The 27917-nt window shown below is 23.7% G+C and overlaps 6 protein-coding genes across 8 annotated transcripts in view; 3 read left to right on the forward strand and 3 right to left on the reverse strand.

Annotated features, from left to right (window-relative positions):
* Window positions 1–866, forward strand: part of LOC105359860 (tyrosine-protein phosphatase non-receptor type 11) — a 6888-nt gene extending 6022 nt beyond the window's left edge. The window contains exons 10-12 of the mRNA XM_011496585.1: window positions 1–195; window positions 269–420; window positions 688–866. The exon at window positions 1–195 is cut by the window's left edge and continues 46 nt beyond it. Of these exons, the coding sequence (XP_011494887.1) occupies window positions 1–195; window positions 269–420; window positions 688–843 (503 nt within the window). The 3' untranslated portion in view covers window positions 844–866. The remainder of the gene's footprint in view (window positions 196–268; window positions 421–687) is intronic.
* A 1125-nt stretch (window positions 867–1991) lies between these two features.
* LOC105359862 (SAP domain-containing ribonucleoprotein) lies at window positions 1992–3952 on the reverse strand. The gene is made up of 7 exons (XM_011496588.1): window positions 3850–3952; window positions 3385–3478; window positions 3256–3317; window positions 2919–3161; window positions 2487–2636; window positions 2350–2421; window positions 1992–2097 (listed from the first exon to the last, which is right to left on the reverse strand). Exons 1-7 carry the CDS (start codon window positions 3898–3900, stop codon window positions 1999–2001), a joined length of 771 nt encoding a protein of 256 aa, XP_011494890.1. The 5' UTR covers window positions 3901–3952; the 3' UTR covers window positions 1992–1998.
* Window positions 3953–6473: 2521 nt separating this feature from the next.
* Window positions 6474–10685, forward strand: LOC105359863 (protein HID1). Of its 3 annotated transcripts, none has more exons than XM_011496589.1 (11): window positions 6474–6579; window positions 6724–7083; window positions 7230–7283; window positions 7353–7576; window positions 7641–7882; window positions 7949–8183; window positions 8255–8403; window positions 8494–8750; window positions 9094–9474; window positions 10180–10346; window positions 10427–10685. In XM_011496589.1, the coding sequence occupies exons 1-11, from the start codon at window positions 6514–6516 to the stop codon at window positions 10647–10649; spliced, it is 2358 nt and encodes a 785-aa protein (XP_011494891.1). In that variant the 5' UTR covers window positions 6474–6513; the 3' UTR covers window positions 10650–10685. The 3 variants fall into 3 exon arrangements, with proteins under 3 accessions (XP_011494891.1, XP_011494893.1, XP_011494894.1); XM_011496591.1 differs by having other exon boundaries at window positions 7949–8179; window positions 8278–8403; XM_011496592.1 differs by having other exon boundaries at window positions 10180–10336; window positions 10427–10509.
* Window positions 10686–11679: 994 nt separating this feature from the next.
* Window positions 11680–13431, reverse strand: LOC105359864 (uncharacterized). The gene is made up of 4 exons (XM_011496593.1): window positions 13285–13431; window positions 13022–13226; window positions 12627–12816; window positions 11680–12154 (listed from the first exon to the last, which is right to left on the reverse strand). Exons 1-4 carry the CDS (start codon window positions 13373–13375, stop codon window positions 11858–11860), a joined length of 783 nt encoding a protein of 260 aa, XP_011494895.1. The 5' UTR covers window positions 13376–13431; the 3' UTR covers window positions 11680–11857.
* Window positions 13432–15125: 1694 nt separating this feature from the next.
* LOC105359865 (GTPase Era, mitochondrial) lies at window positions 15126–15818 on the forward strand (the record flags this gene model as incomplete). Its single annotated transcript, XM_011496594.1, has 3 exons — window positions 15126–15198; window positions 15301–15395; window positions 15477–15818. Coding segments are annotated over exons 2-3 (384 nt in total), but the record flags the coding sequence as incomplete, so codon positions are not given.
* Window positions 15819–23976: 8158 nt separating this feature from the next.
* LOC105359866 (sulfotransferase family cytosolic 1B member 1) lies at window positions 23977–27247 on the reverse strand. The gene is made up of 6 exons (XM_011496595.1): window positions 26716–27247; window positions 25697–25796; window positions 25432–25627; window positions 25203–25329; window positions 24530–24624; window positions 23977–24339 (listed from the first exon to the last, which is right to left on the reverse strand). Exons 1-6 carry the CDS (start codon window positions 26921–26923, stop codon window positions 24034–24036), a joined length of 1032 nt encoding a protein of 343 aa, XP_011494897.1. The 5' UTR covers window positions 26924–27247; the 3' UTR covers window positions 23977–24033.
* Between the last annotated feature and the right edge of the window lie 670 nt (window positions 27248–27917).

The following is a 27917-nucleotide window of genomic DNA, read 5'->3' on the forward strand; positions in this document are numbered from 1 at the left end:
CTGCTGATCCAGGGTGTGTTCTAAATTTTCTCCATGATGTTAATGCAAGGCAAGAATCTATTTCTGGAAGCACTTCAGTAGGTGATCAAAATTCGTCTAACATCGGCCCTATACTTGTCCATTGTAGTGCTGGTATTGGTCGAACTGGTACATTTATTGTTGTTGATATGATCTTAGATCAGATTAAAAGACACGGTATACTATTTGATCAATATTAATATTTTAAACATAAATTTATGTTAAAATATTTACTGAGTTTTATTTTAAGGTTTGGACTGTGAAATTGATATTCAAAGAACAATCCAAAGGGTGCGATCACAAAGATCGGGAATGGTTCAAACTGAAGCACAATATAAATTTGTATATTTAGCTGTTTTGCATTATATTGAAACTGTGTCACAAAGAATGCAAGCAGAGAAGGTTATTCCCCTAAATATTTTTAAATTCAATAATAATGTGTGTCATTTATTTTTATTTCATTTTAATTAATTAAACGATTTAAATTATAAATACTGTAACATGTAAATTATTAAAGAATTAAAACTTCAAGGTTTTATTTTTATTTTACAATTTGATTTTTTAATTGAATTGAAGTTATTGGCTTTATGATTTTTGTGTATTAAAAAAAATATATATTTGAAATTATATGCGTTTTATATTTTAATTGTTTATTTTATTGTATTTTAGAAATCACTTCAATTAGGACGAGAATATACAAATATACGATACAAGAGTGAAGCTAGTAATACCAGCGACATTCCACTTTCAACGCCAAATCCATCAGCTATTTCAGCAATAAATTTTACTCTTTCCACACCTATCAGTGGTCTGAGACCAAAATAATTAAATTTAATAATTTTATATATTACTATGTTTTGCTGAAAAGTCAATTATTTGAAAATTTTGTACAACTATTCTTAATTATTTTTTTCTAACAGACTCAAAAATTTATTGTAAAAATAGTTTCATAATAAAAGATTAATTCTCATGATTGATTTAATAAAGTTTAAATTTAAAGATTTCTAGGTTGTAACATAATAAATTATTTCTTTTTATATTTAAAAAGTACTAATTGTCTAATTTCATAAGCTTTCACATACATTAGGGCAATTTACTAATAATAGTATAAAAAATCTACATAAAAAAATCCCCTTGAATTAATAATCTGAATTATGTTTAAAAAAAAAAACATTAAATAATTTTGATAAACTTGATCCTCCCTAAAATCTTTATAGCAATTACTTTATCCTCCTAAATTTCTTAAAGCAATTGTAATCTACTAGTTACAATTTTATAAAAAACAAATATTAAATTAAAAATTTCATGTTTTATTAATTTTTTGAAATTTTACAAATCTTTCAGAATGAAAATACAATATGCATTCAATCAATCAAAATTCAAAAATAACCTTTTCAATGATAAAAATTAATAAACATTCAAAAAATAAGCTTTTTAATGCAGTAAATATTTTGCTTTTTTAAATAGTATGTTCGAATATTAAGAAAAAAATGAAAATTTAAAAAATCAGACATAATATTTTCCAAAGTACTTATAAAAAAAATTTGAATGATTTGAAATTTATTACAACTAATATTCTTATTATTTAAATGTAACATTCTGCTAAAATTTTATTTTGAATTTAAATATTTTTTACAAATTACGTCTAATTTTTAAGTATTTGAAAACATAATATTTAAATTTAAAATAATTTTATTTTTAATTTCATCACTTTCTTTTCGATTATTAGAATAAACTAATACTTCGCACAAATTAATACAATAAATATTGTAAGCACTTATATGCATATATATATATATTTTTTAAATACTTAAAAACAAATATTTACCAAACATTGTAATATAAAATATTTCTTCTACATAATATATCTTGCATTTAATTTTGTTTTTGGTCTTTTACATAAGAAATTGTAATATTTACATGTTAATTATCAATTTATTGAAAAAATGAACAGCTTAATATAAAAGATATAAATGGACATCATTTAACAAGTTTAATTTTAGTTGGAACTACTTTATCTATAGCTTTAACTTCTCCAAATCGAGCTTTACGTTTTTCTATTTTATCTTCTAATTCAGCCTAAAACAATAAAAATCATGGAATTTGTGAAAAATGTACTTTTTAAATTATAAAACTACTTAGATGCAAATGAATTATTAACAATTTTCAAAATAATTTCTATTGTGAAGTGATATATATATATTCATGTTTTAGTCAATTTTATAATTTTTATAAAAAAAATTGAAAGTGAATAAAAATAAAAAAATAATAATTTTGAAGAATTGATATAATTGTTTTAAAAACTGAATATAATTTTATTTGAAAAGGTACCTTTTCCATTAAACTTGAAACATTACTTCCAAATCTTTCTGCTCTCTTTTTTAAAACATCATAAGTTGTGTGCTGTAATTTATATAATAAAATAGAATATTTTATATATCATAAATTAATATGTAAAAGTAACTTACAACCGGAGTACTTTTAATTGAGGCTGCAGATTTGGTATTTATCAAATTGGCAGTGTTATTAGAAGCCATTTTAAATCTAGCAGCTCGAGCTTCTTTTTTCGCATTTTCTGATAATATAACGCCAAATTTTTTTGCTCTCATTTCTAGTCGCTATAAAATTACAATAAATGTATAGAATTTAATAGTTTATCACATATCTAATTTTATCTTACATATTAACATGTAAAACACAATTTATATTTGAAAGTAAATGCATTTTATTTTATTTTATTTTTTTGTTACTATATAAAATTAATATAAAATTAATGTAGATAAAGGTAAATCAAATAAAATTGAATACATCATTATATACAATTAAATTAATTTCATTTAAAATAAACTATTACAATAATTTTTTAAAAGCATCTATTATTATTATAATATTGTAGTTACCTCATTAGTATTTAATTCAGATAATTTAATAACTTTTTTTTCGGGTTCAGATTCTAAAGTTTTATCGTTAGCTGCTTCTTTATTTTCAACTATATCAATTTTAACTTCTTCTATTATATTTTTTCTATTAAGAATAATTTTTTTTGTACCAATATTATTTTCATCATTAGATTTTCTTTTATCACATTCTTCTGGAGGAACAATTTTGGTACTTAACTCTTCAGTTTCTTCTATCTCTTCATCCTAAAAATGAAATATAATGAAAATCAATTATTTACTTATATACATCTATAATTCTTACACCCATTATTAATATTTTAATTATTGATATACTTACACCCAATACTGCATCTTCATCAAGAATTTCATCATTAGCTTCATCCAATGATAGTGAAGAATCTAAAATATATTAATTTTACTTACGTTTTAAATTCAATGTTAACTTAAAAAATAATATAATTTTTACCATGAATTGCTAGTTGCAGACGTTCCACTAGCTCATTTTTATTTCCTGTAATTGATAATCCCCTTTGCTTCAATTCAGCCCTTAAATCTGCAACCTAATAATAAACAATTTTGGTAATAACTTATTTATGCAATTTTTTAACTATATAATATTGAACTTATTATTCTCTAGTGATTAAATTTAAATTTATTATCATTATAGATTTATATCAATTAAATTTAATATAAAAAAATAATAAAATTTGATTATAAGTTTATATTAATGATCAACTGCAATTAGGTTTAATAAATAAAATTTTTATATAAAAAAAAATACAAAAATGTTGTAACATTTATGAAATTCAATTACAGATAAAATGAAGGAACTGAACAACTAATAAATTGATACCGTTTTTTAAAACATAATAATAAAATATACACATATAAATAGGATAAAATTGAGAAAAAAATATCGAAAAATACAAACTTTCATTTTTGCCAATTCAGTAAGACCCTTCTCATAAGACGAATCAGCCATCGTATTTTGAACTGCCAATTAAGAAACTTGTAACATATGAATTAACAGTAGATTATAATCAAAAATCACTAATAAGTAATAAATAGCAACAACAAAGTTTTGTATACACTGCTTTAGAAATAAAAAATTGCTATTAATATATAGTTGCTACACTACACCAAATGTAGAAAAGATTTAGCAAATCAATAACAAATAAATTTTTTCAAGTAGAGGAATAGTTACTGTACAATTTTAAATATGGAGTTTATCTTTTTATTGTAATGATTAAAACTTTCATATTTATCTAACGTTTACTATTCCTTTCGTAATGTTATTGAATTACGTAGAAATGGTTTTTTGGTGGAATTAATTGCATGGATGAAATTTAAGGCAGGGGACGTGACAATACTCCGAGAAAGCTTATATAATGCGTGAACTTGAATCACGTGCAATAAATGTTTAAACTTATTGGCTATTTTAAATGCGCGCAATTTCAATATGAATTCGTACAGATTGCTCAAATAAATGCAAAATAGAGCTATTGGTTCTTTAAAAAAAATAAAATTTTCTTTAATATAAAAGCAATTACTTACTTAAAAGATACTTTAAAATTCTATATATATAGTATTTATTGATTAATATTAAATCAGTTAATTTTTTTTACTAATTATATTTATCCATTTTATTCAAACATTAATAGAATAATATATTATTCATTATAAATATTTTAAATATAGTATTTCTATTATAATTTGTTAATAAAACTATATAAAATTAAAAATAAAAAAAAACTTTATCCCAACAAATTATTTTACATATTACTATCATTTAATTAAATATTGTAGAAAATTAGTAACATTATCTATGAGCATATATTTAATGCTTGAATTTTATACTTAATGATCATTGAATGCCAATATGCTTAAACCATAATTGCGCATGTCAACACAGCATACTAGCTGCTTTCCATAGCGGCTTAATCGCTATATAATTGTATAATAAATATAATGCATGATTTTATTTTAATTTAGTTATTTTAATTTTATTATTTTAATTAGTTCTATTAACTGGTTTTAAGTTAGCGTATCACTATTGTGAGTTTTTAAAAATTATTAAATATTTAAGATTCATTACTAACAAATTTCTAATGTCGACATTTCATATATTGGATATTACTTTATTTGAATATAAACTTGAAAAAATAAGATAAACAAATTAGCCTATAGAAAAATATATAAAATATCTATTAATTTTTAAAACACTGATAAAAGTGAAATAATAGCAAAATCCTTACCGATAATAAGCATTCTGCAAATATAAAATTAATAATCAATAACACAAAATATGAAGTGCAGACATAAGATAACTTGTAATCAACATCTATTGTTCTAAACTGATAAATTTTCATATAATCGTATTTAATAAAAAAAATAAAAAATAAATTATAAATTCATTGTAGTCTTTTATAAAACTTATTATGAAGCAAAATATATCAAACTTCAAAAAAATACCAAAGGTGCATATTAATATTAATATTATACAAAAAATCGTAAAACCATAAAATGTAGGACAGTTGTTAAAAATAAATATTATTTATAAACATAATGCATTTATATCATATATTATAAAAAAATTCTATAATATTGCTTTAATACTTCTATTTTTTATATTACAATATAAAATTTATTTAATTAATTAAACACAAAAAATCTATAAACTAATATACAAAGATATTTTACTGAAAAAAAAACGAAAAAAATCAACGTTAGCAGCTCCACAAAAAGTAAAACTAATAAATCTCCCTACAAAAAAATTTTGCAGAATAATATTTCAGTAATGGCAATTTAATAAATAATATTACAATTCAAATGACAGATTATAATAAAACTAACAGGCATATTTGTTGTATTATATAAACTTATTTTATATCGCATTTATTTAAGAATCATAGAATTAAACTAAATAATGTAAATATATTATTTATGTATTTAAATGAATTAATAATTGAAATATTTTTGATTTTAGTTTCTTTAAATTAGGCAATAAGACAACTACGTAAATTTTCTCTAATCTGCTATTTTTCATAATAATAACTTTAAATAATTGATTGAAAATGATTTGAAGTCTTACAATATTTTTTTTTATAACTTGAAAAAAATAAAAATGCAAAATTTTATTTGTGATCATAATCGTAAATACTTCATATTATAATAAAATATAGTTACATGACCTATTATTGTATTGTTATGTGATAAAAATTAAATAAATTTTAGAATAAATATGTTTTCAAAAATAAAACTACCTGGTTCAAATAATTTACAATTTTTTGCTGACTGCGCATGCGGCAAATCAATGACTTTAAGCATATTGATACATACAATCATATTTTTCTAATTCCTTTTTTAAGTTAATGGTTAATCATTATTCATATTTTCTATAGTTCAACAGTAATTATTTTAATATATGTAATTAATATTAACCCTGTTAAATATCAGCTTTAGAAAGGGATCGTAAAATCATGCATGTAAAGTGGCAATTACACTACTACAGTTATTTATTATATATAAGTTTGTAAATTGAATGTTTTCAATTTGATTGTTAATGTATAATCATTAAAATTTTAATTAAAAGAATATGGGAAATGTAGATACTAAACTTAATTTTCGAAAAGCTGTTGTACAGTTAACATCTAAAACGCAAGTTAGTAAAATAAAATTTATCAAAATTTAAAAATATATTATTAGTCAAATTATTTAATATCTTATAAGTTACTTTATTTTTATATTATTTTTTTTCAATAATTTTATATTTAAGAATGAAGTCTACTTGTGAATATTCTTGTAGGTAATAGATGTATCTGATGATATCTTTTGGGATCAATTTTGGTCAGAAAATGTTTGCAACATACAAGATATTTTTACTTTGATACCAGCTTCAGAAATTCGTATTCTACGGGAAGATGCTCCTTCAAATCTTGCTACATTTTGTTATAAAGCAGTGGAAAAGCTAGTTAAAGCAGTTGATAGTAGTTGCAGAACACAAAATGAACAACAAACAGTTTTAAATTGTTGTCGATTGTTGATAAGACTTTTGCCTTATATTTTTGAGGATTCAGATTGGAAAGGATTTTTTTGGTCTAGTTTGCCTGGAAAAGAAAATCAAGACAATATCCCTCTAGCACATTCTTTATTAAATGCAATATGTGTATGTATATATTATAAATCTCTTAAAATAAATTATTTATAATATAACATATATTATAATTTTATTTTCAATGTATATTCAATACATAATTTTAGTTATGCAGTATATTTAATTATACATAATTGTAAAAAATTATAAATTTTCAGGATTTATTGTTCTGTCCAGATTTTACTGTAGTTACAAATAAAAAACCTGGTCCAGTATGTATATTACATATTTTTATTTAGAAGTTTATCAAATCTTTTATATTTAATAAATTGTATTTATAGGATAAAGCAGAGGAATTGCAATCTATAGATAGTTGTGAATATATTTGGGAAGCTGGTGTAGGTTTTGCACAGTCGCAACCTAGACATCCTGTTTTAGATTCTAACAGAACAGAATTATTAAAATTACTATTAACATGCTTTAGTGAAACAATGTATAACTCTTCTACTAATCTTTCAGTTACACCGAATAAGTGGATTCAATATTTAACTAGTTCAGAAAATAGGTAAAAGTTTTTATTTTTTATAAATAAACTTATGCCAAAAAAAATTTAATTTACTTTCTTATAGACATGCCTTACCGATGTTTACTTCACTATTAAATACAGTATGTGCATACGATCCTGTAGGCTTTGGAGTTCCATATAATCATTTGTTATTCACTGATTCTTTAGAACCCTTAGTTGATGTAGCTTTACAAATACTGATTGTAACATTAGATCATGATACAAATAGTGGGGTAAATGAAGATGAAGTTGTAGTTGGAGATAATCTCTTTATTAATTATTTAAGTCGTATACACCGAGATGAAGGTATTTTTCTATATTATTTTCTATATTTTCTTTTTATATATCAATAAAACGTTTGTTTATTTCTAGATTTTCAGTTTGTTTTAAAAGGTATTACAAGATTATTAAACAATCCATTAATGCAAACTTATTTACCAAACTCTACAAAAAAGGTGCATTTTCATCAGGAATTGCTTGTATTCTTTTGGAAATTATGTGATTATAATAAAAAATTTTTATATTTTGTATTAAAAAGTTCAGATGTATTGGAAGTTCTAGTTCCAATATTATACCACTTAAATGATTCCAGAGCTGATCAATGTAGGTAAAAGTATTTATTTTTATAAATATTATTTTTCTTTTATATAAAATATAGATATTTAATTAACATAATAGTTGGTATTTTATTGACATAATAGCAAGAGTTGGTTTAATGCACATTGGAGTATTTATTCTTCTTTTATTAAGTGGAGAACGTAATTTTGGTGTCAGATTAAATAAGCCGTATACTGCAACAGTACCAATGGATATCCCAGTATTTACAGGTTAATTAATATTTGAATTAAATAAGAAATGTTAAATATCACTTCAATAAAATTATGCTTTAATTATTTTATTACATTCATCATTTATAGGTACACACGCAGATCTTCTAGTTACAGTTTTTCATAAGATTATTACAACAGGTCACCAAAGGTTGCAACCTCTTTTTGATTGTTTATTAACCATTCTAGTCAATGTTTCACCATATTTAAAAACATTATCAATGGTTGCTAGTACTAAACTTCTGCATTTATTGGAAGCTTTCAGTACTTCATGGTTTTTATTTTCTGCTCCAACAAACCATCATTTAGTGTTTTTTTTGCTTGAAATATTTAATAATATAATTCAAGTGCGTTTTTAAATATTAAATATTAAAAATAAATATTAGGTTGAATGAAAAATAATTTTATTTTTATATTTTTTATTCATTTACATAAAATTGAATAATAGTTTAATTATTGAATATAGATTATGAAAGCTATTTTACTTGAACATTAATTTGAATGTTTCGTAAATAAAAAAAGCATTATGATAATAAAAAAATATATATGAAAACTGCTTTATATTTTTCATTTTTTATATAAAAAATTTCAAATCAATACAATTTTGTTTATAAATAAATTACTTTCCGATCAACCTATATTTTCAAGATTTTTATTAAATTTATTATATAACAAAATTTTATATTTTAGTATCAGTTTGATGGTAATAGTAATTTAGTTTATACAATTATTAGAAAAAGACAAGTTTTTCACACTTTGGCTAATTTGCCAAGTGATTGTAATACCATCACAAAATCTCTTAATAAAAGACAGAAAAAACATATGCCATCCAATAGATTGAATGAAAATGTAAATGAGACTACAATGGAAGGTTCACATCCAGCACAGCCTGCAGAACCTGGTACTCTTAAAGCATCGTTACTTGATATCCCTGATATTGAAAATATGACAGAAAAAGAATCTGCTCATCCATTAAGTTCTCCTGATGTGGATGTGAATAAAACGATTACGAAATTAGAAGTTGTTTCTAATGATCAACGTTCTCAAACAAAGCTTGAATCTATTGTACCGGTTAGTAAGAACTTAATTAGATATATCACACAGTTTGGTATCTAAAAATTTATCAATGATCTTTTTATTTGTTTATTATAAAATAATTATAAATAATTATAAAAATAATAAAAATTTGTAATTAATAATTAAATGACTGAAAGAATTATTATTTATATTAGGCACATCATTTTATTTATAAACAACAATTTACTTACTCATACTTATTATTATACTTATTGAAAAGTAAAGAAATTAAATTAAAATTTAACTTAAATATTTTTCGAGCTATACTTAATTTATGTGTAAGAAATTTACCTTTTATATTTAAAAATGAATATATACTTTTCATTTTTATTACCAAATATTAAATTTATATATTAGAAATTACAAAAATTGGTAATTACAAAAAATTATAAAAACGTTATCATTATAAAAAAAAATTTTTAATTATAGGATATAAATACAAGTCAATATTTAAAATGTATTTTAACTATTAATAACAATCGTTGCATAAATTGTGTAAATTCAGAATTATTTTTAATGAAATAATAATACATATGATTAAGATTAAATATACGAAGTAATTTCTTTATGACTTTGGTAATTAGAAATCTATTAGCAGGAATAGCCAAAATTATTTATAATTTTATAATATAAATGATATACAATAATTCATAAATTGGATGTACAATTATTATGTATCAATTTTTAATTTATTAATAGAAAGGGGGAATTCGCATAGCTGAACATTCAAACTATATAAATATCATAGATCATTGGATACCTTCAGCTGAGTGGGTATATCAATGGAAAAGTAAACTGCCTTTACAAACTATTATGCGATTACTACAAGTTTTAGTACCTCAAGTAGAAAAAATTTGTATTGATAAGTTTGTATATTATACGCTAATAAATATTATATAAATTCTAAATTAAGAAATTTATTAAAAATTTGATTTATCTTTTTTAGGGGATTAACAGATGAAAGTGAAATTTTGAAATTTTTACAACATGGGACACTTGTAGGACTATTACCTGTACCGCATCCTATACTCATTCGCAGATATCAAGCAAATACTGGCACAACAGCATGGTTTAGAACTTATATGTGGGGTGTTATTTATCTACGAAACATTGAACCACCTATTTGGTATGCTACGGACGTTAAACTTTTTGAAATTCAAAGAGTTTAAAGATATTTTGACCTAATCCTTTTTTAATCATTAATATTGAAAATAATTTATATTTTAATTATTAACTAAATAAATTGTAGATTTATAATCATTTAATTTGACATGTTTAAATATGATAAATCAATGAAAAATGTCTCTTATTTGATTTATGTAAGGTAAAGATAGTGATTTTGCACGAGATTTTTTTTCAATTTCATGTTATAAACCAAGCTAAATGGTAAATAAACATAAATTCTTATACTTCATGTACTTTAATACTTTTTGTGTACTTATAGTAAAACAAAATATTGAGTATTACATTTAAATATTTATTTTCTTTTAATATATTTGATAAAATATAAGTTTATATTTTCAGTATGTCATCATAGCTTGTGCATGCATGATTGTATATGATATATACACCTTATATATATATATATATATATATTAATTTCCGTAAAAAATTATACAACACATAATTAATCTACTTAAAAAATAAAATTAATATATTAATTATTTGGAGTATTAAAATAAAATATTTTTATATTTATTGATAAGACATTTATGAAATACATAAAAATGTTTAATATGCTTAATAGTATTACAAATTAAAATTCGTTATATTATCCTTTTAAGTCTTTAATAATTTGATTAACTTAAATGTATAATATAAAATAAACTCTTCTTATTAATACACTTGTATCTCAATATTACTATTCACTGCTTCATTATAAAATATATAAAATAATATAATTGTATAATGCATACACATTTTGTCTGGATTATTGTATACATTCCTTAAGTATATTTATAAAAGTTAATTTAATATCTACGAATTTCTACAAATAATTTTCTTAAATGTAATTAATAACTCTAAATTTGAAGAGTCGTTTTTCATACAATATTAGTTAAATTATACATGTGAAGAATTTATTATAAATAAGATAAGCCTACGTAAACTCATATATACACTTTTCCTATTTAGAGCAAAGATATACGAAAATATATAAATCACGTTTAACAAATTATCCACGATATTTTTTCATTAAATTTCATAATTCTTTTTTGGCCAATTAAATATCACAATTTAAACATCTGTATAATAAATGCCTTCAACTTTTTTGATTATACTAAAACACAATTGCAAGGATATATCAAAAGTAGCAATATCTATAATTCAACAATATTAAACATATTGAATTTATATATAAAACTAGATTAAATAAAATTTATTGAACAATCTTATCATAAGCTGGGGGAGGTGTTTCATCAGATGATATAGGAGGAGGTATAAGAATTGCTATATGATATGGTGGAGGTGGATTTTGTCTAATAGGCATAGAAACTTGTCTAATATTATCATTGGAAATTGTATTTGAAACAGCAACAGTTGCGATAGGTTCTACTTCGATTTCTTGATGATGATTGTTTTGTGCACGTCGACAAATAATTGAGTAGAAACACCCAGACAGTAAAAGAATTACTAATAGTCCACAAAATACAAGTACTTCTAAACCAGCTCCCTGCTAATTACAAAATATATATGTAATCATAAGCAGGTAAAATTAAATTAGTAATTAAATAATAATTTAACAATATGATTACTTTTTTCAATAATTTAAACTTTTTTGCACAACATAATTGAACTATTAAAAAATTCTGTATCTAATTTCGAAATATAAAAAACATTGTTTAAATTAATTAAAAATAATAAATAGTAACAAATAGAAAGTTACATAAACTTATTTCTTATTTTATGAAGTAAATAATTTATCCATTGAATTATTAAGTATTTTCTAATATTTACAAATTAATTATTTTAAATTCGATGTATAAAAAATTTGTATTGAATATAATTCAAATTTTAAAAAGGATTTTTTCTTTAACTATTATTACAGTTATCGATTTAATACTTATATTACTTATTATTTTAGTTCATTGTCCAATATCAGTTATTATTTCAGATACATTTTTAAAAAATTCATTTATATCAATTACCTGATGATCAAAGTAAAATTTAGCTGCAGCTACAAAACCTGTAGCTAGTACAAAAATAATCCATACACTGCAACGAAGTCTGTATCCTGCCATTACTGCATCATTTAATTCAGAAAAATTGAGAAGTCCTCTACTACTTGAATTACTTGTTGATTGTGGTACATGTAGATTATTACCAGTAGTATTTGTACTAATATTAGGAAAAGTATGAAAGACAATTTTTAATTTTTTTTATGTTTGCGAAAACTTGAATTGTAATGTAACATTAATGTATTCAATGAATTTTAACTTAAAAATAGAACAGCCAAAAATAAACATTAACAATTTTATACTTTAACTGTACATTGACAAAACTTTTTATAACTATTGTAAATTGAAAATCAATGTGTAATTACTTGCTGATATTTTGTCCAAGTTGTATTTCATTATGTATTGAATTATTTCTATGTTCATTAGTTTGTGTATTAAATCTTATAGATCTGGTTAAATTATGATTACTAGATCCAGCAGAATTTCCAATATTGCTAATAGCTTGAAATCTATGTACTGGTGTTAACATCTGTAATCTTGTTACATCTAAATCACACCTACGATGTTGACCTATATGACATAAATATATTGTAAAAACAATTATACTAAAATATTTGAAGTATCTTACCAAAATTTACTTTGGAAAAAGACATAGTAGGATAATGTCGTCCATTAAATCCATAACATCGTCCTGTAGGTTTATCAATCCAGAAATGCATTATTTCTTAATAAAAAAGTATGTCTTTGAAGATGAAAATATTGTATTTTAATTTTCTTTTTAGTTGTTATATTTCAAAAGAATATAATAATTTCTTTTTTAACATTATATTGAATAAAAATTTTTAAAAGAATCTGCTAGAATATAAAATAATGGTTTGTACATTTAAAACATTAATAATTTAAAAGATATGATTCAATAAAAATAAATACCTTTTAAATCAGTACAATCAATTTTGTACTTCAAATCTAAGCATTCGATTATTTTTATTTCTTTCATATTGAATTACATAAAATAAAAATCTTAAAACATGAAACTATTATTAAATCACTTTTCAGAAAACAAGCATGGTCGGTAATTTATCTAAATAAATGATATAAAATAATGATCCAAACAATTTATAAATTAGTACCTAATTCACTCACTACTTTTTAACACTAATTTATGTACACTTTGAGTTGTAAAAAAGACTAGGTACGTTTGACTTGTTTTTGTTAATTATTTATATCAAGTTTGAATTTCTGTATAATTATCTTAATATTTATTTTTTACTATTCTTATATGATTGATTATGCCACCATGATAGTGTATATAGATATAATCTGTACACAGTGTTTCAATATATGATTGGACTTAAAATTAGAACGTAGCATGAAGTTGTTTATACTACTAGTTACATGTTAATATTCAATTTTATACAACTATCATGGAACAGACTGTGAATATAGGTAAACTTAGAAATATAGACGTATTGTTATACCCTATTGCATATGCATATTCAATTGGAAATGCAATCATGAATATTAGGATTAATACTTGTAAGTCGTCTTCACAGTATAATGTGTACTTAACTATTAACAATTAAAGATTATGTTTTATTCATAGTATAAAATGAAATAATATTTCACATAAATAAATCTTTACACTACTGTCATTTTATTCAATTTTTCTGTTTAATATGATAATTATAAAACAAATGATCTTAGCGCATGCGTATAGTCCTGATCAATTTTGTAATTTATATATAATTAATAATAAATTTTTCTTAAATTAAGATAAAATTTCTGGTAATTTTATATAAATGATATATATAATATTTTTTAATCTTAAATTGAACGTGTAATATAGATATCAGATTTTACTTATTCCATTACTACTGTTAATAATCATTTTAAAAGCCCTATAACAATAACATAACCTTCAATATTTTTATTACGAAAATCAATTTTTATAGAATAAATATTTACCTACACAAAAGTTAAATAATGTACAGGAACATTTTATTTCTACAATGTGGATTCATATAAATAAAAAAATACTACGAGTAAGTGCTCAAATTGTTACACAATTTTCAAATTTTATTAACAATTTTGGAGAGAATACTTTACAAGCAAAACAAATATTAATAAATGGTCCAGATAATGAAAATTTTAAATCTTTAAAAATTGCAATATTAGGACTTCCTAATGCAGGCAAAAGTACACTGATTAATTTTCTAATTGAAAAGCCGGTAAATACATAAAAATTTATAAATATCCTTCTACCATAAAATTTTATAAATATTAATATCTATAATATTTTCTAAATAGATATGCGCAATTTCTTCAAAAATACATACTACTCGTAAAAAAGCTGTAGCAATATTTTGCATAAATGAAACTCAATTGATATTTTTAGATACACCTGGATTGGTATCTAAAAAAGAATGTAAAAAGTATAAATTAGAAAATAGTTTTATAAATGATGTTCAAAATTCTATAAAGGAAGCCGATATTATTGGAATAGTTCAAGATGTTAGTAAAATACAAGGAAGGGAATTAATTAGTAATAAAATAATTAAATTATTTGAGTTTTCTAAAGTAGACACAAAATTCATACTTATTTTAAATAAAATAGATACTTTAAAAAATAAAAAAATGCTTTTAGAAATTACAAATAAACTCTTAAAAACAAATTGGCTATATTTTTCTGATGTATTCATGATTTCTGCTTTAAAAGGAGATGGAGTTGATGATTTAAGGGTAAGTTATAATTAATATGATCTACTTAAAATAATTATCCCAACAATATATTTAACTAATATTTAATATTAATAATTTCAGAATTACTTTTTGGATTCGGCAAAATTAAAACCGTGGAACTATAATAAGTATACATTCACAGATCAGTCATTTCAAATTATTATTCAACAAACCGTAAAAGCAAATCTTTTAAATAATTTACCTCAAGAAATACCATATTTATTAAATACATTTGCTGAACATATTGAAAAAAACAATGATGGTAGTTTAAATATAGTTGTTAATGTGAGTTGCCCTTCTACAAGAATTTCACGAATTGTAATAGGTAAACAAGGAGAACGAATAAAATTAATTGCCCAGCAAGCTGAACAAACAATGTGTAAAATATTTCAAACATCTGTAAGATTGAAAATTATCGTACATTTTAAAGAAAAAATTAAAGTAGAAAAACACGGTCTGTAAATTTCTACTGTATAATTTTTAAATATGAAGTATTACTTCTAAAAAATCTTTATTATAAACGAAATATAATTTGGAAATTTAAAAATTATTAGGTATACATTGAAACCTAGGGAACAAGAAATTTTTAAAATGAAGAAAGTAAATGGATTTTAAATACTCATCAACTATGTGTTTATCTGTATATTACTGTGTACATCGATTATGAATCTATCATCTACAATTGTTCTTGATCTATCTTGAGACTAATTTCTATCTCATCTTGCTATTCTAATAATTTTATGAGTTCCAACTAACAAAAAAAAGAATGTTATAGGGTCAACATGATCTCCAAAGAAACTCGATTTTTATTCTTATTATGTAAGACTGGTACATCTATTTTTTGCGACTATAAAGTTCAAGAGTTGTAATAGCTATATCAGAAAACTTTCCTGATTTATTTTTGTTATAGATATCATTTTCCGTGAGAACCTTGAGTGTAGAACTACTAAGTGGTTCTTCAAACAATAAAGCCACCAATCACTTAAAAATGCGCTTCATTTTTTTTTTATCATTTATAAAATTAATTATAGTATAACATAATGTATTTTAGTAAATTTTTTAATTAAAAAAAATCTTATTAATTCTATACATAAATCGCTATTAAAATAAGTATGAAATTAAAACATAAAAAGAATTTTATAATAAATTTATTTAGTTCATTGTTAAAGATAAAATATTGTGAAAATTATTGCAAAAATAAAAATATTTAACGAATTAAAAAAATTTCACTTATCTTCTAATAGAAAATATTCTTTACCTATAATAAAATATAAATACAATTTATTAAGGTCTTATTGTGATTAGTCACGAAATATAAAAGTTTCTGTACTACATATTTAACTATTTAATTTATGTCTAAAGTTTTTTATTCCCTTGCTCTTAATATTAACTGCCAAAAAGCAACCATTTGAAGCCAATATTAAATAACAATTTTGAATTAATTAAACAATATAAATATATATATATATATATATATATACTTACATACAATACAATATCCAATTTATCAATTCAATTTAACTTATAAATACAATATCCAATTGTATCAGAAAATTCATAATTTTGTTCACATAATTTTTACCTTTATACGATTTATTAAATGTACAATCCATTTGACAAAATTTATACACAAAATAATAAATATCCTTACAATATATTACTATTTTAGCTACTGAAGTATTTAACGATATTAAACTTTTTACTTTGTTATTATTTTTAATTATTTTAACCCTTATATTTAAATTCATTTCTGATTTCATATTTCCATTTAAAACCTTATTTATATCAATATTATAAAATTAATTGTTGAATCATTTTTTATTATTTATATTTATATATCTAATACTTTAAGAATAGTAAAAAAAATATTTTGTGGAAATCAATGGCAACTTGCAATATTTTTAGTTATCCATAAAAAAATTTCAAAACCATAAAATTGAATATACAATTGTTTTGTACAAATATTAAATTGAATCAATTATCATTTTAAAGCAAAATCTTTTTTACAAAATTATTAGCAGTTTGTAAAATAACTAAAATTCTGTATTAATGAATGTAATCTTAAAATAATTATACGAATAATTCAAAAAAATTTTATATTTACAATTAATATAATTTAATTAAATTATTTTAACAAAAATTCTAAATTGATCTCATTACAAAACTTTTGATAATAATTTACAATTAAATGTATGCAATTACTAATCTTACAAAAGGTTTGAAATCTTTTTTTAAATTAATATGAAATTTCATTATTATTTGAAAACAAAGGTTTATTTTTTGGCTCGAACTGCCAAATTCAATAGTCAGTTTATTAGTCTCCCGCCGTAACGATGTGTAGGAAAAACACATGTGGAAGGGCTGACAATATGTACAGTATGTAACTTTGATTTAAGACATCGTTTGTTCTGTTTTATTAACAAGTGACTAGTGAAAGAGAGAGGGAATTATTCTATTGAAATTGTGAGGTTGTTTCTGCGTAATGATGGCGATGTCGTTGATGATTTTACGGGAATTAGCAATGGATGTTGATTATTGGGTTCTATGCTGACGTATGGATCAGCAAGAACAGTTGACGACGAAAGATGATAATGGTAGTTAGCAGTGCTTAGCAGGGAGAATTAACCATACTCTTAAGGCGGAGTATTAGCGTGCTAGATATGCGCAAGAAAGATAAATGATATATACCTTCGAGAGGGGAAGGACTTGATATCATGAGTTTTATAGTCGACTATTTGTAGAATGGCAGTCTGCTCTTGACGGATTATTGTTTATTCACTCTAGATAAGTGAACGAACGTTTCCTGCAATTACTGCACTGAGAGAGTGTATTGCGCCACTTTTTCCTTTATGTAGAGAAATGAACGAACGTTCCTTGCAATGTTGTGCTGAGAAAGCGTATTGCGTCACTTTCTCTGTGATATACACTCTACGTGATGGCGTACTGTGATGGTATTGTGATTTTCTTAAGGGAAGCCACCTTCGTCTTGGAACCACCAGTGTAGTCATAGTGCTATTTGATTCGTGCACTGCTATGTATATGACTACAGAAATTGCTCGTTGAGATTCATCGGAAAAACCAGCTGTAAAATTCATCAGAAAAGCTCTAGGTGTGATGTGTCTGTAATGTTAAGCCAACGTAGTATAATTAATTTTGTTAACTCGGCGAGATCCTTTCTCATGATCAGCCATTGTGAGAAAAATTGTGAGGGCAGTGTTTCATCCCAATGTAGTTTGTGTAGCCGAAGCTCCTGCATGAAGATTTTTGCCTTGATCACGAGAGGTGAGACAAAACCTAATGGGTCAAATAACTTTGCAACCTCAGGAAATATAAAGCGCTTAGTGAATTTGCTGTCTTGCTTCGGCATCTGTATGGTCGTGAACGTATCTTATTGAGAAGACCACCTTATACTAAGAATTTTAGTAATACAATCGTCGAATGAAACTGATGTTTGTTGGTTGCGATCCGCGTTGACTGCGGTGATAACATCCCTATGTGTTGCATACCATTTTGCAAGCGGAAAACCACCCGGCATACAGAGGTCCTTTAATTGGAGTACGACCCTGATTATATAATCGGATATGTATAATCATTGTTCTAGCGTGTCTATACTCCCGAAAATATCGTCAACATATCTTCCATGAATGATGAAAGGAACAACAAAAGAGTACCTACTTCCCTCATCTTCCACTAGTTGCAGTCGTGTTCTGATTGCCAAAAACGGTGCAGCTCGTATTCCGTAGGTAACAGTTTTTAATTGATAAGAGACTTCTGCTTGATTTTTGTCAATCTACAAGATTCTTTGAAGATCCCGGTCATCTTTATGAACCCTTATTTGTCTGTACATTTTTGTAATGTCGGTTGCAAACAAATATCGTTGTCTTCTGATCCAAATTAAGACGTCTGATCTGTTAGGATTCAGGTTGGGTACAGTGTGTATAATGTCGTTGAGTGAGAGATCTGACGTCGACTTGCTGAAGCCATTGAATACCACTCTTAATTTGGTCGTAATGTTGTCTGGTTTTTAGCACACCGTAATGTGGCAAATAGTATTGAATTTGATGATTGGAAGTTGAATGAGCCCTTATCATGTGATCAAGATCCTCATATTCCATCATAAACTGTTGATATTGTTGCTGATATTTCCTTTCCTTTGAGAATTTGTTCAATAAGCTCTGTAGGAAGCAGCGCGTGGTGTTGCAAGTGTTTCCAAGACAGCTAGCGGGTGAAATTAGCGGGAGTCGAACTATATACCTTCTGCTTGAATTACGTGAGTCAGCATTCTTGAAATGTTCCTCGCATTGCTGTTCTTCTGATGCGTACTTATTAACGTTGCCTGAATGTACTTCTTCCTGAACCCAAAATTTCGTCAGTAATTCTTGTAGTGCATCTTCGTCATCGTGCCATTGAATTTCCCTTAGAGGTTACCGGTCGCAGCACAGCCATCTAAAATTGGACAGCTGTACCATTGGCATAGATGGGGAACAGGTGATGACTTGGGGTTTAATGATTTACCCATACATATCTGTTCCAAGAATAATGTCTAATACTTGATGTATAAAATACTGTGGATCAGCTAATGGTAAGTTTTTCAAGTGTAGGCAGTCATGTGACGTTGGATCGGAAGGAGGAATTACTGTAGTTAATATCTTGAGGATGTGAGCATGTATTGTGACAATAGAGTTCGAATGAATTGAATGGAGCGTTACTGATACGACACATTCTGTCTTGGTTGACTGAGCTCCCCCAATCCCATGAATGTGGATGATAAAAACTTTTTGAGGAATGTTGAGATTTCTTACGAGTTTTCTGTTGACGAATGAAAGTTCAGAGCCTGTATCAATTAAAGGGCAAGCTTGTGCTGTTATATTTCTGTGAGACTGTGACTAGTAATGAAGAGGTGGTATAACTGTATTCGACGATTGCACCATCATCTCAGCTGCCTGATGTGGCTGAGCTATTATCGTGAGTAGCTTCACCTATGAACGCTTCATGTAGCATAGTGTAATGTGGCTTTTAGCATTTCTTACTTACTTCTAGCGAGAGAGAGGAAATTATTCTATTGCAATGGTGAGGTTGCTTCTTCGTAATGGTGGCGATGTCGTTAATGATGTTATGGGGATTAGCAATGGATGTTGATTATTGGATCCTATATGACGTTGTAAGGATCAGCAAGAACAGTCGACCACGAAAGATGATAATGGTAGTTCGCAGTGTTTAACAGGAAGAATTAACGATACTCAAAAGGGGGAGTATGTTAATGCTCTGTGGTAGTTAACATGGAGAATCTACCATACTCCAAGGGGAATACGAGAGTATTAGTGTGCTAGTTATTTGCAAGAAAGATAAATGATATACCTTCGAGAGCGGAAGGACTTGATATCATGAGTTTTATAGACGACTATTTGTAGGACGGCAGTCTGCTCTTCACGGATTGTTGTTTAGTCACACTGGAGAAGTGAAAGAACGTTCCCTGCAATGACTACACTGAGAGAGAGTATTGCGCCACTTTCCCCATGATTTACACTGATGGTGTAATTAGGGCGTAGATGACTGGTTTTGACGAATAATTGAATAGTGGCACTTTTTGAACTACCGTCACTGCGTACTGAATGACTGTTTAACTTGGCACACTTAAATAGTTATAATTATTATGGCTTCACTGTCAACTTACTAGCTTTTATTGCAGAGTCTGGCAGAATTATGTGCTTGAATATTCTATACTGATTGACAAGTATGCGGCGGAGTTTAGTGTCTGTGTGAGTAATAACTGATAACTGATTGATTGAAAAAAAACTGTAAGCAATAACAAATGAGTAAACGATTGGTAAAATTATAGTGAGTCTCAGTTTACAGCACTGGCAACAGCACTTGGGCTTGTTACTACTAATATTCGAGAAGTACAGGAGGACACTGCCTTGGAAGGTTCGAAAATTTTCATCGACGTTGCTATGCGAAAATATTGTAGGACACTAGAAAATAAGACGTCGACTATTTATGAATTCCCAGAATCAATGTTTAAAAACATGAGCGTCCGAGAGCTTGTACTTTTTCCAACTTTAAATTCTTCAAAGTTGCTCCAATCCCGAACAATTATGTATAATACTAATATATTGTGCTTACAGAATACTTCTTTATTTTTACACACACTGTTTAAAAAAAATTTTCTCATGTCCAGATTTCTATCTATTGATAAATAAATCATTATTATATAATCAAATTAATCTTGAAGGTTAATAAAATATAAGTAATTATATTATGCATTGTCTATATTATAAGATTAAAAATGATTCTATTATACGAAACAATATGGTACAATCGAATGCAACTAGAGTACAGTACTTATAAGCTCATTTAGAATAGAGATGCTAAGTCCAATTAAATAATACAATTCAATATGTAATAAAAGGTTAGACCTGTAAGAAAAACTTTCTGAAACAGTTTGTAAATTAGCAGTTTATATATCTTAGCCTGACACTTATAAACCTTTGATCAACAATATATACATTTACAAAAAACTAGAAACATCCTTAATTTCAATAAAGGAATTTTTCATATATTAAACTATTAGAATATTTAATGTCAATAATATAAATTTAAAGCAAGATAAATATTAAAATAATATTAATATGATTATTTTATAAATCAATAATGTATGTTATGATTTTTCTACAATATAAAATAATTTTAATTACATAAAATCATGTACAAATTGATAAATTACAAATAATTTTTGAAAATAAACAAAAAGATAATTCTATTTTTATGATATAATGGAATAAATATAATGAAATGAACAATAAAATTACACTTTTATATTTTTCTATAACATTTAAACCCTGATAACTAATTATTCTATAATTAGTTCAATTATAATTAATAACATATATTTAACTTATTAATGAATAAGATATAAAAATATACAAATTTTAATTAACAAGCGATTAATACAATATTTAAACCTAATGGAAAATATGTTGATTGCAGTATGATCACAGATGTTATCCCCAAAAAATACTAGGTATTATAATATGACTTAAGGATTAGATTCCAGCTCTTTAGTCCAGTGTTAACACATAACTTTCATTTTTATAGTATTTTGGTTATCTTCAGTTTTAAATCTCTTTTTGTTCAAACTATATTTTCTAAATTAACTTCGTTATTGAAAAAGTAAGTGTATATCATTTATTCACTAGCAATCACATTCAGTAACATACTAATTTTTTTTAATCAATATATGACTTAGATATATTATACTTCATTACATCTATTTACGAAATAAAAACACTTGAATAATACTGATTCGTTCGTTCAAATTTCAATTTTCTATTAATATTTTAATTCAATTTTATTCAATTTTCTATTAATAAATCATACGCAATTTTTATAATTATTTAAACCTTGTTTCATATAATCATGATTTATTTTGTATTTTTTACCCATTACTTGTTTAGTTGAAGTTCTTACAGCATTAAATATTTTTAGTTATAACTCTGAAAAATCTATACTAATATCTAACTTTCACTAGTAAAAGTATATTAAATATATATTTTAACTCGCTTAATAATTACATAATGAAAGAAAAGTTGAGGCATGCACAGCAATGCCTTCAGAATAATCAAATTTAATTAGTTCCAATATTGCAATAGTTCGTAAAATCCATAGTAATACTATTTGATGCTGGATGCAAATATTGATGTGACTATCATAATAACTTTACATAAAAATGAAAATATTCATTGAATAAAAACACGATCTTTTAATACTAATTTCTTAACAACAATTTTAATTTTAATTACAAGGGATTATAACAATTAAATTAATTCCAATTGACAATTTTGGATTATATACTTCACAAAGATATGAATATATATTGAGAATAAAAAAAACTGAAGCTAAACAAAAATAAATATCGGTATGTCTGATTCATCGGTATATTAGTTGATTATGTTCTATACGCAATCAAGGCAGTTGTTTGACAAATTAATTTCTATTTATAACTCATATACATCACATTCTACTTACAAAATTAAATATATTAGTTTATTTATTGCGTTAGAGATATAATTAATGTCATACTGAACTCTTATTACATAAAAAAATATATATTAAAGAATATTGTTTTGAAAATTTTAATTAATTTATATAATCATAGAATAAAATATAAAAAAAATTAAAATATATTATTAATAATATTACTAATAAAACTAAAATATTCCATTATCTTATCCAATTAATTAATTCAATTATTGATAATTTTTCAAATATAAAATTTAATTTAGATTTTAAGCGTCTTTCAACAAGTAAAAAACATGATTTTATTACATAATATAAGATATAAAACTAATTATTTCAATATAGAAATGATTGGTTTATAGTATAAAAAAGATATACATACAATTAATTCCAATGTTATATTTATCAATTATAATAATTAATAAAGTATTTATATTTGTAATTATTCTATTTTCTATGAATATTAAAGATTAATTTTTCAAAATATAATTATTTTTACTAATTTGTTATTATACACAATATCAATATTTTACAGTCATTATTAGAAATTATAAGCTTATATAATAAATAATTATATTTAATAATTATAAAAATAAACCGAAAATAACATACACTAGTATTGTTACAAGCAATTATTGTTTGTAAGCGAGTATCGAAGATCAATGTCTATTACATTTTCGTTTATCCATTCATTAGCTTCTTCTGCAAGTTCTTTATTAAAATAATTCCTCCATTCGCCATTCGTCCCCTTTCTTACAAAATCTGCTCCTTGATTTATAATACCACAATCCTTAAGCTCTTGTAAATTAACCATACAATTATCCCGAAAATTCTTTATGTTTAAATGATTTTCCAATTTAATCATTTGTTCAGGAGTATAACTTTTTTCAAAAAAATTTGCAACTCTTAGTAATACTGATGATAAATTCTAAAAAATAAAAACAATAAATATATTTATATCATAATATATTATTATATAATAATAATTTGCTGTAAATTTAACTATAAAAATAAAAAATAATCAATTATTAATCAATAATGAACAAAAATCAATCATTGATCAAATAATTAATCAATAACAATCTTTTCTTCTCATTATTATAAATAGTTTAATATACCTGTTGTAGTTCTTCATAAAATAAAAATAAAAAATTGTTATCTTTTCTATGATCCCATGCTTCTTTCAAATGTTCCCAATAAGGACTCCATGCAGCTAAAATTAAATTGAGATTTAGTGTATTTAGTATAGTTCTAGCATAGATTTAGTAATTTTATTATATATTATTTATAAGTAAAATTAAATAAATTGTATTATGTACAATCATTTTTTATAAAAATTTTTTAACCACATTTAAATTGTATTAATTTTAATTTTAAACTTGAAACATATAACTATGAATATCATAAACTAATATTCAATTAACTATTATTACATATTATTACGTAATATTACATACAACTATTATACATTTAAAAAGTTAATATTAATATTAATAAATATTGTATTTACAATAATCAAAAGTTTATATACAATAATGAAAAATTGTATGTATGAAATATTAATTCAAAATATTTATGTACAAATATTACACAATACATTTTCTTTATATTAAGATTCATTCATACAGCGAAAATATTCTTTAAAATTTTCAAATGTGTAAAATTTAACTAATTTATATCTATTAATAAAAATGTAATGCGTAGAACAACACATTGAAAACAGTTAACTAGTTATTAAATTTACAAATTTTCTGTAATATTAAAAAAAGAAAAAATTATTTTTTTACTTACTAAGATCATTTCGAAAATAACTCCAAAATTTCATAAAATCTCCTTCATAACCTTGTGTTTTGAAAGCTTGATTTAATTTAAACCATGACACAGCTACATCTTTTGGATTTCTACTTACATAAACAATCTATAATCACACAATATGTATATACTAGCTAAGTGTATGACTGTCATAAGGCTAAAATATTTTTTAATTTCTAATATTAATAAAATATAAAGTAATAACTACCTTACATTTACTTTTCAAAATATTTGGTAGCAAACTTAAAGGAAAGTGAGATTTAATAAATCTCGGAGATGGATAATTAGCAAGAACTTCATAGCCAGGCTTTGCAAGTTCTTTACAAAACTCCTGTTTTTTTGGATCGTTTTTATTAAATTCTATAAATTCTTTTGTCAATTCTTCATGATTAAACATACTAAACCTAAAAGTACAATCATTAAAATTTATTTCATGTCTATGATTTAGATCAATGTAATATTTATAGCGTTACTCTAGAAACGGAAATCTTTCGCTAAGCAAACGTGTATTAGCTGTATCAAAATCCATATTATTTGCTATAAGCCACACAAGTTCTTGTACCCAAGTAGTACCTAAAATTAGAGATAAAAATGTTTTTCTTAATTATATTTAGTTTTAAATATTTAAAAAAATTCTGAACTTGAATTCGTATTTCTAATTTATTTGTAAATATAATATATTCAGTTATTAACCGATTAATAATTTAATAAAAATATTATAGACTATGATTTTTTAATTTAAAAATGAAAAACATTAGAAATAAAATTGTATACCATAATAAAATAATTCGTATTATTTAAATAATATCATAATTACTATATTTAATGTATTGGCAAGAAAGAAGCATTATTTTTGACGATAATAAATTCTGTAACAATTTTTTTCTTATATTAATAATTGATTACTATTATAATTCAAAATATATAGCCAGTTGTACATTTATGGACATCATCTTGACATTTTTCAGAATACAATCTTTTGATCAAGTTTATATTTCTTATGTATAACGGTAAGTCTTTTTTTATGATAATATAGTGACGCAAGAATTATTAACATTATATTTATATTATCATATAATATATAAGCAGTAAATGTATTTACATTTTGTATGCATGTTTAAACACAATTAAATTTAAAATCCATGAACAAAAACTTATACTTTGAAAATCATTTATGACAAATCATTTACTTATTTAGTAATTCTCATTAATAGTAAAATATTAATTGTTTAACTAGAATCATACCGTCAAGTTTTAAATAAAATTATTTAAAATTTTTATATTATTTATATAATTTATATAATTTATTTAAATAATTTATTTAAATAATTTATATAATTTATATAATTTTTATCTAAATAAGTGAAATATAATAATGTTGTCGAAATTTTCAACGTCAAGTTATCTTTTACTTAGAAAATTGTAAAATTAAAAATTTTATTATAAAATTTCAAATTTAGCAAACTATTATTTTAAATATTACATGTTTTACCTGAACGCGGATAAGACAAAACCCATGTATCTGATGATCTGCTGACAAATTTATAAAAACCTTCACCTTGTTCTGTATATTTATATGGAAAAAACCATTTTTTATCACCTACTTGAACCCAACCAGTTCTTTCTCCTTTAAAATATTTAAGCATTTCTTTTGTTTTTTTAATATCCAATAATTGATATTTTGGTAATTCCAAGTTCATATTTTACTATATGTTACTTTTCTTTTATTTTTGTATACTTGTTTTCTAATCTGTTATAAGGTTTAATATACACCTACACGGTAACACTTATATGGTTTTAGATACTTTGATATTTTTACAGTTACATACTGCTTTTTATACCTGAAAGAAAATTTCCTTAAATAATTCAGGTGAGTAAAGTATGAATTTTAATAAAAGACGTGCTGTTTAAAACTAGTCGTACTTGGTAATATCAAGCAGATAATGTAATTTATTGGAGAAAGTTGTCGGTCAACTTTCTCTTCTTATATCTTCTTATACTTTCTTTTTTTTATTTTATTTAAATTCTTCTTTAGATATTAAGTAGTTAATATATATTCAATTCTAACATATTTAAAATAGCTTTAGTAACAAAAATTTTTTTTAATTTAAAATTGTGTATCATCTATAAATTTGAATTATACCATTTATCCAAAATATTAAATATTTTTAATCTATTTGTATATTAAATTTATAATAAATTAATTTATTGTAAATTTATTGGAATTTATTTTAATAATAGTTTAATACAAACATTAAGTAACACCTTGTATAACTTTATAAAATTTTATAAATACGTTATTACTATTAAATCATTATCTCATCGTTAAATTGATGCTACTGTATAAATAAATATTAAGTAAATAAATATTATTACCGCATAAAAAATAGTTTGAAAATGATGTAATTAAATAATATTAATATAAATACTATAATTATATTATTTTTATGTCATGAAAGCGGTCGCAAATATTTTAATAAGATAATTTATTTATAATATTAAACAACTTTAATGAATTTTTCTATTACCATATTACCTTCAAGAATTCTAGTTTGTTTAAATATTTATAGAAGTGAGCCTCTAACTCGTTCTATCAACGTCATTACTGTAATTAAAAAGAAAGAGACGGATGGCTATGAAAAACACACATAGGTTTATAATTAAGTTCTCTTAAAACACATGAAAGTTCAGTAA

This window comes from Ceratosolen solmsi, unplaced genomic scaffold, assembly GCF_000503995.2.
Source record: "Ceratosolen solmsi marchali unplaced genomic scaffold, CerSol_1.0 scaffold29, whole genome shotgun sequence".
Taxonomy (NCBI): Eukaryota; Metazoa; Arthropoda; class Insecta; order Hymenoptera; family Agaonidae; genus Ceratosolen; species Ceratosolen solmsi.

Coding starts and splice junctions, on each gene's coding strand:
- LOC105359862 (XM_011496588.1), bottom strand. CDS start 3,900: ATGGCTGATTCGTCTTATGAGAAGGGTCTTACTGAATTGGCAAAAATG. Junction 2,637..2,918: donor CTGAATTAAATACTAATGAG/GTAACTACAATA, acceptor GTAATTTTATAG/CGACTAGAAATGAGAGCAAA. Junction 2,422..2,486: donor CAATTAAAAGTACTCCGGTT/GTAAGTTACTTT, acceptor TATAAATTACAG/CACACAACTTATGATGTTTT.
- LOC105359863 (XM_011496589.1), top strand. CDS start 6,514: ATGGGAAATGTAGATACTAAACTTAATTTTCGAAAAGCTGTTGTACAG. Junction 6,580..6,723: donor AGTTAACATCTAAAACGCAA/GTTAGTAAAATA, acceptor ATATTCTTGTAG/GTAATAGATGTATCTGATGA. Junction 7,084..7,229: donor CTTTATTAAATGCAATATGT/GTATGTATATAT, acceptor ATAAATTTTCAG/GATTTATTGTTCTGTCCAGA.
- LOC105359864 (XM_011496593.1), bottom strand. CDS start 13,375: ATGCATTTCTGGATTGATAAACCTACAGGACGATGTTATGGATTTAAT. Junction 12,817..13,021: donor CTTGGACAAAATATCAGCAA/GTAATTACACAT, acceptor TCCTAATATTAG/TACAAATACTACTGGTAATA. Junction 12,155..12,626: donor AATTTTACTTTGATCATCAG/GTAATTGATATA, acceptor TTTTGTAATTAG/CAGGGAGCTGGTTTAGAAGT.
- LOC105359866 (XM_011496595.1), bottom strand. CDS start 26,923: ATGAACTTGGAATTACCAAAATATCAATTATTGGATATTAAAAAAACA. Junction 25,330..25,431: donor TTTTGAAAAGTAAATGTAAG/GTAGTTATTACT, acceptor GTGTGATTATAG/ATTGTTTATGTAAGTAGAAA. Junction 24,340..24,529: donor TTTATGAAGAACTACAACAG/GTATATTAAACT, acceptor TTTATTTTTTAG/AATTTATCATCAGTATTACT.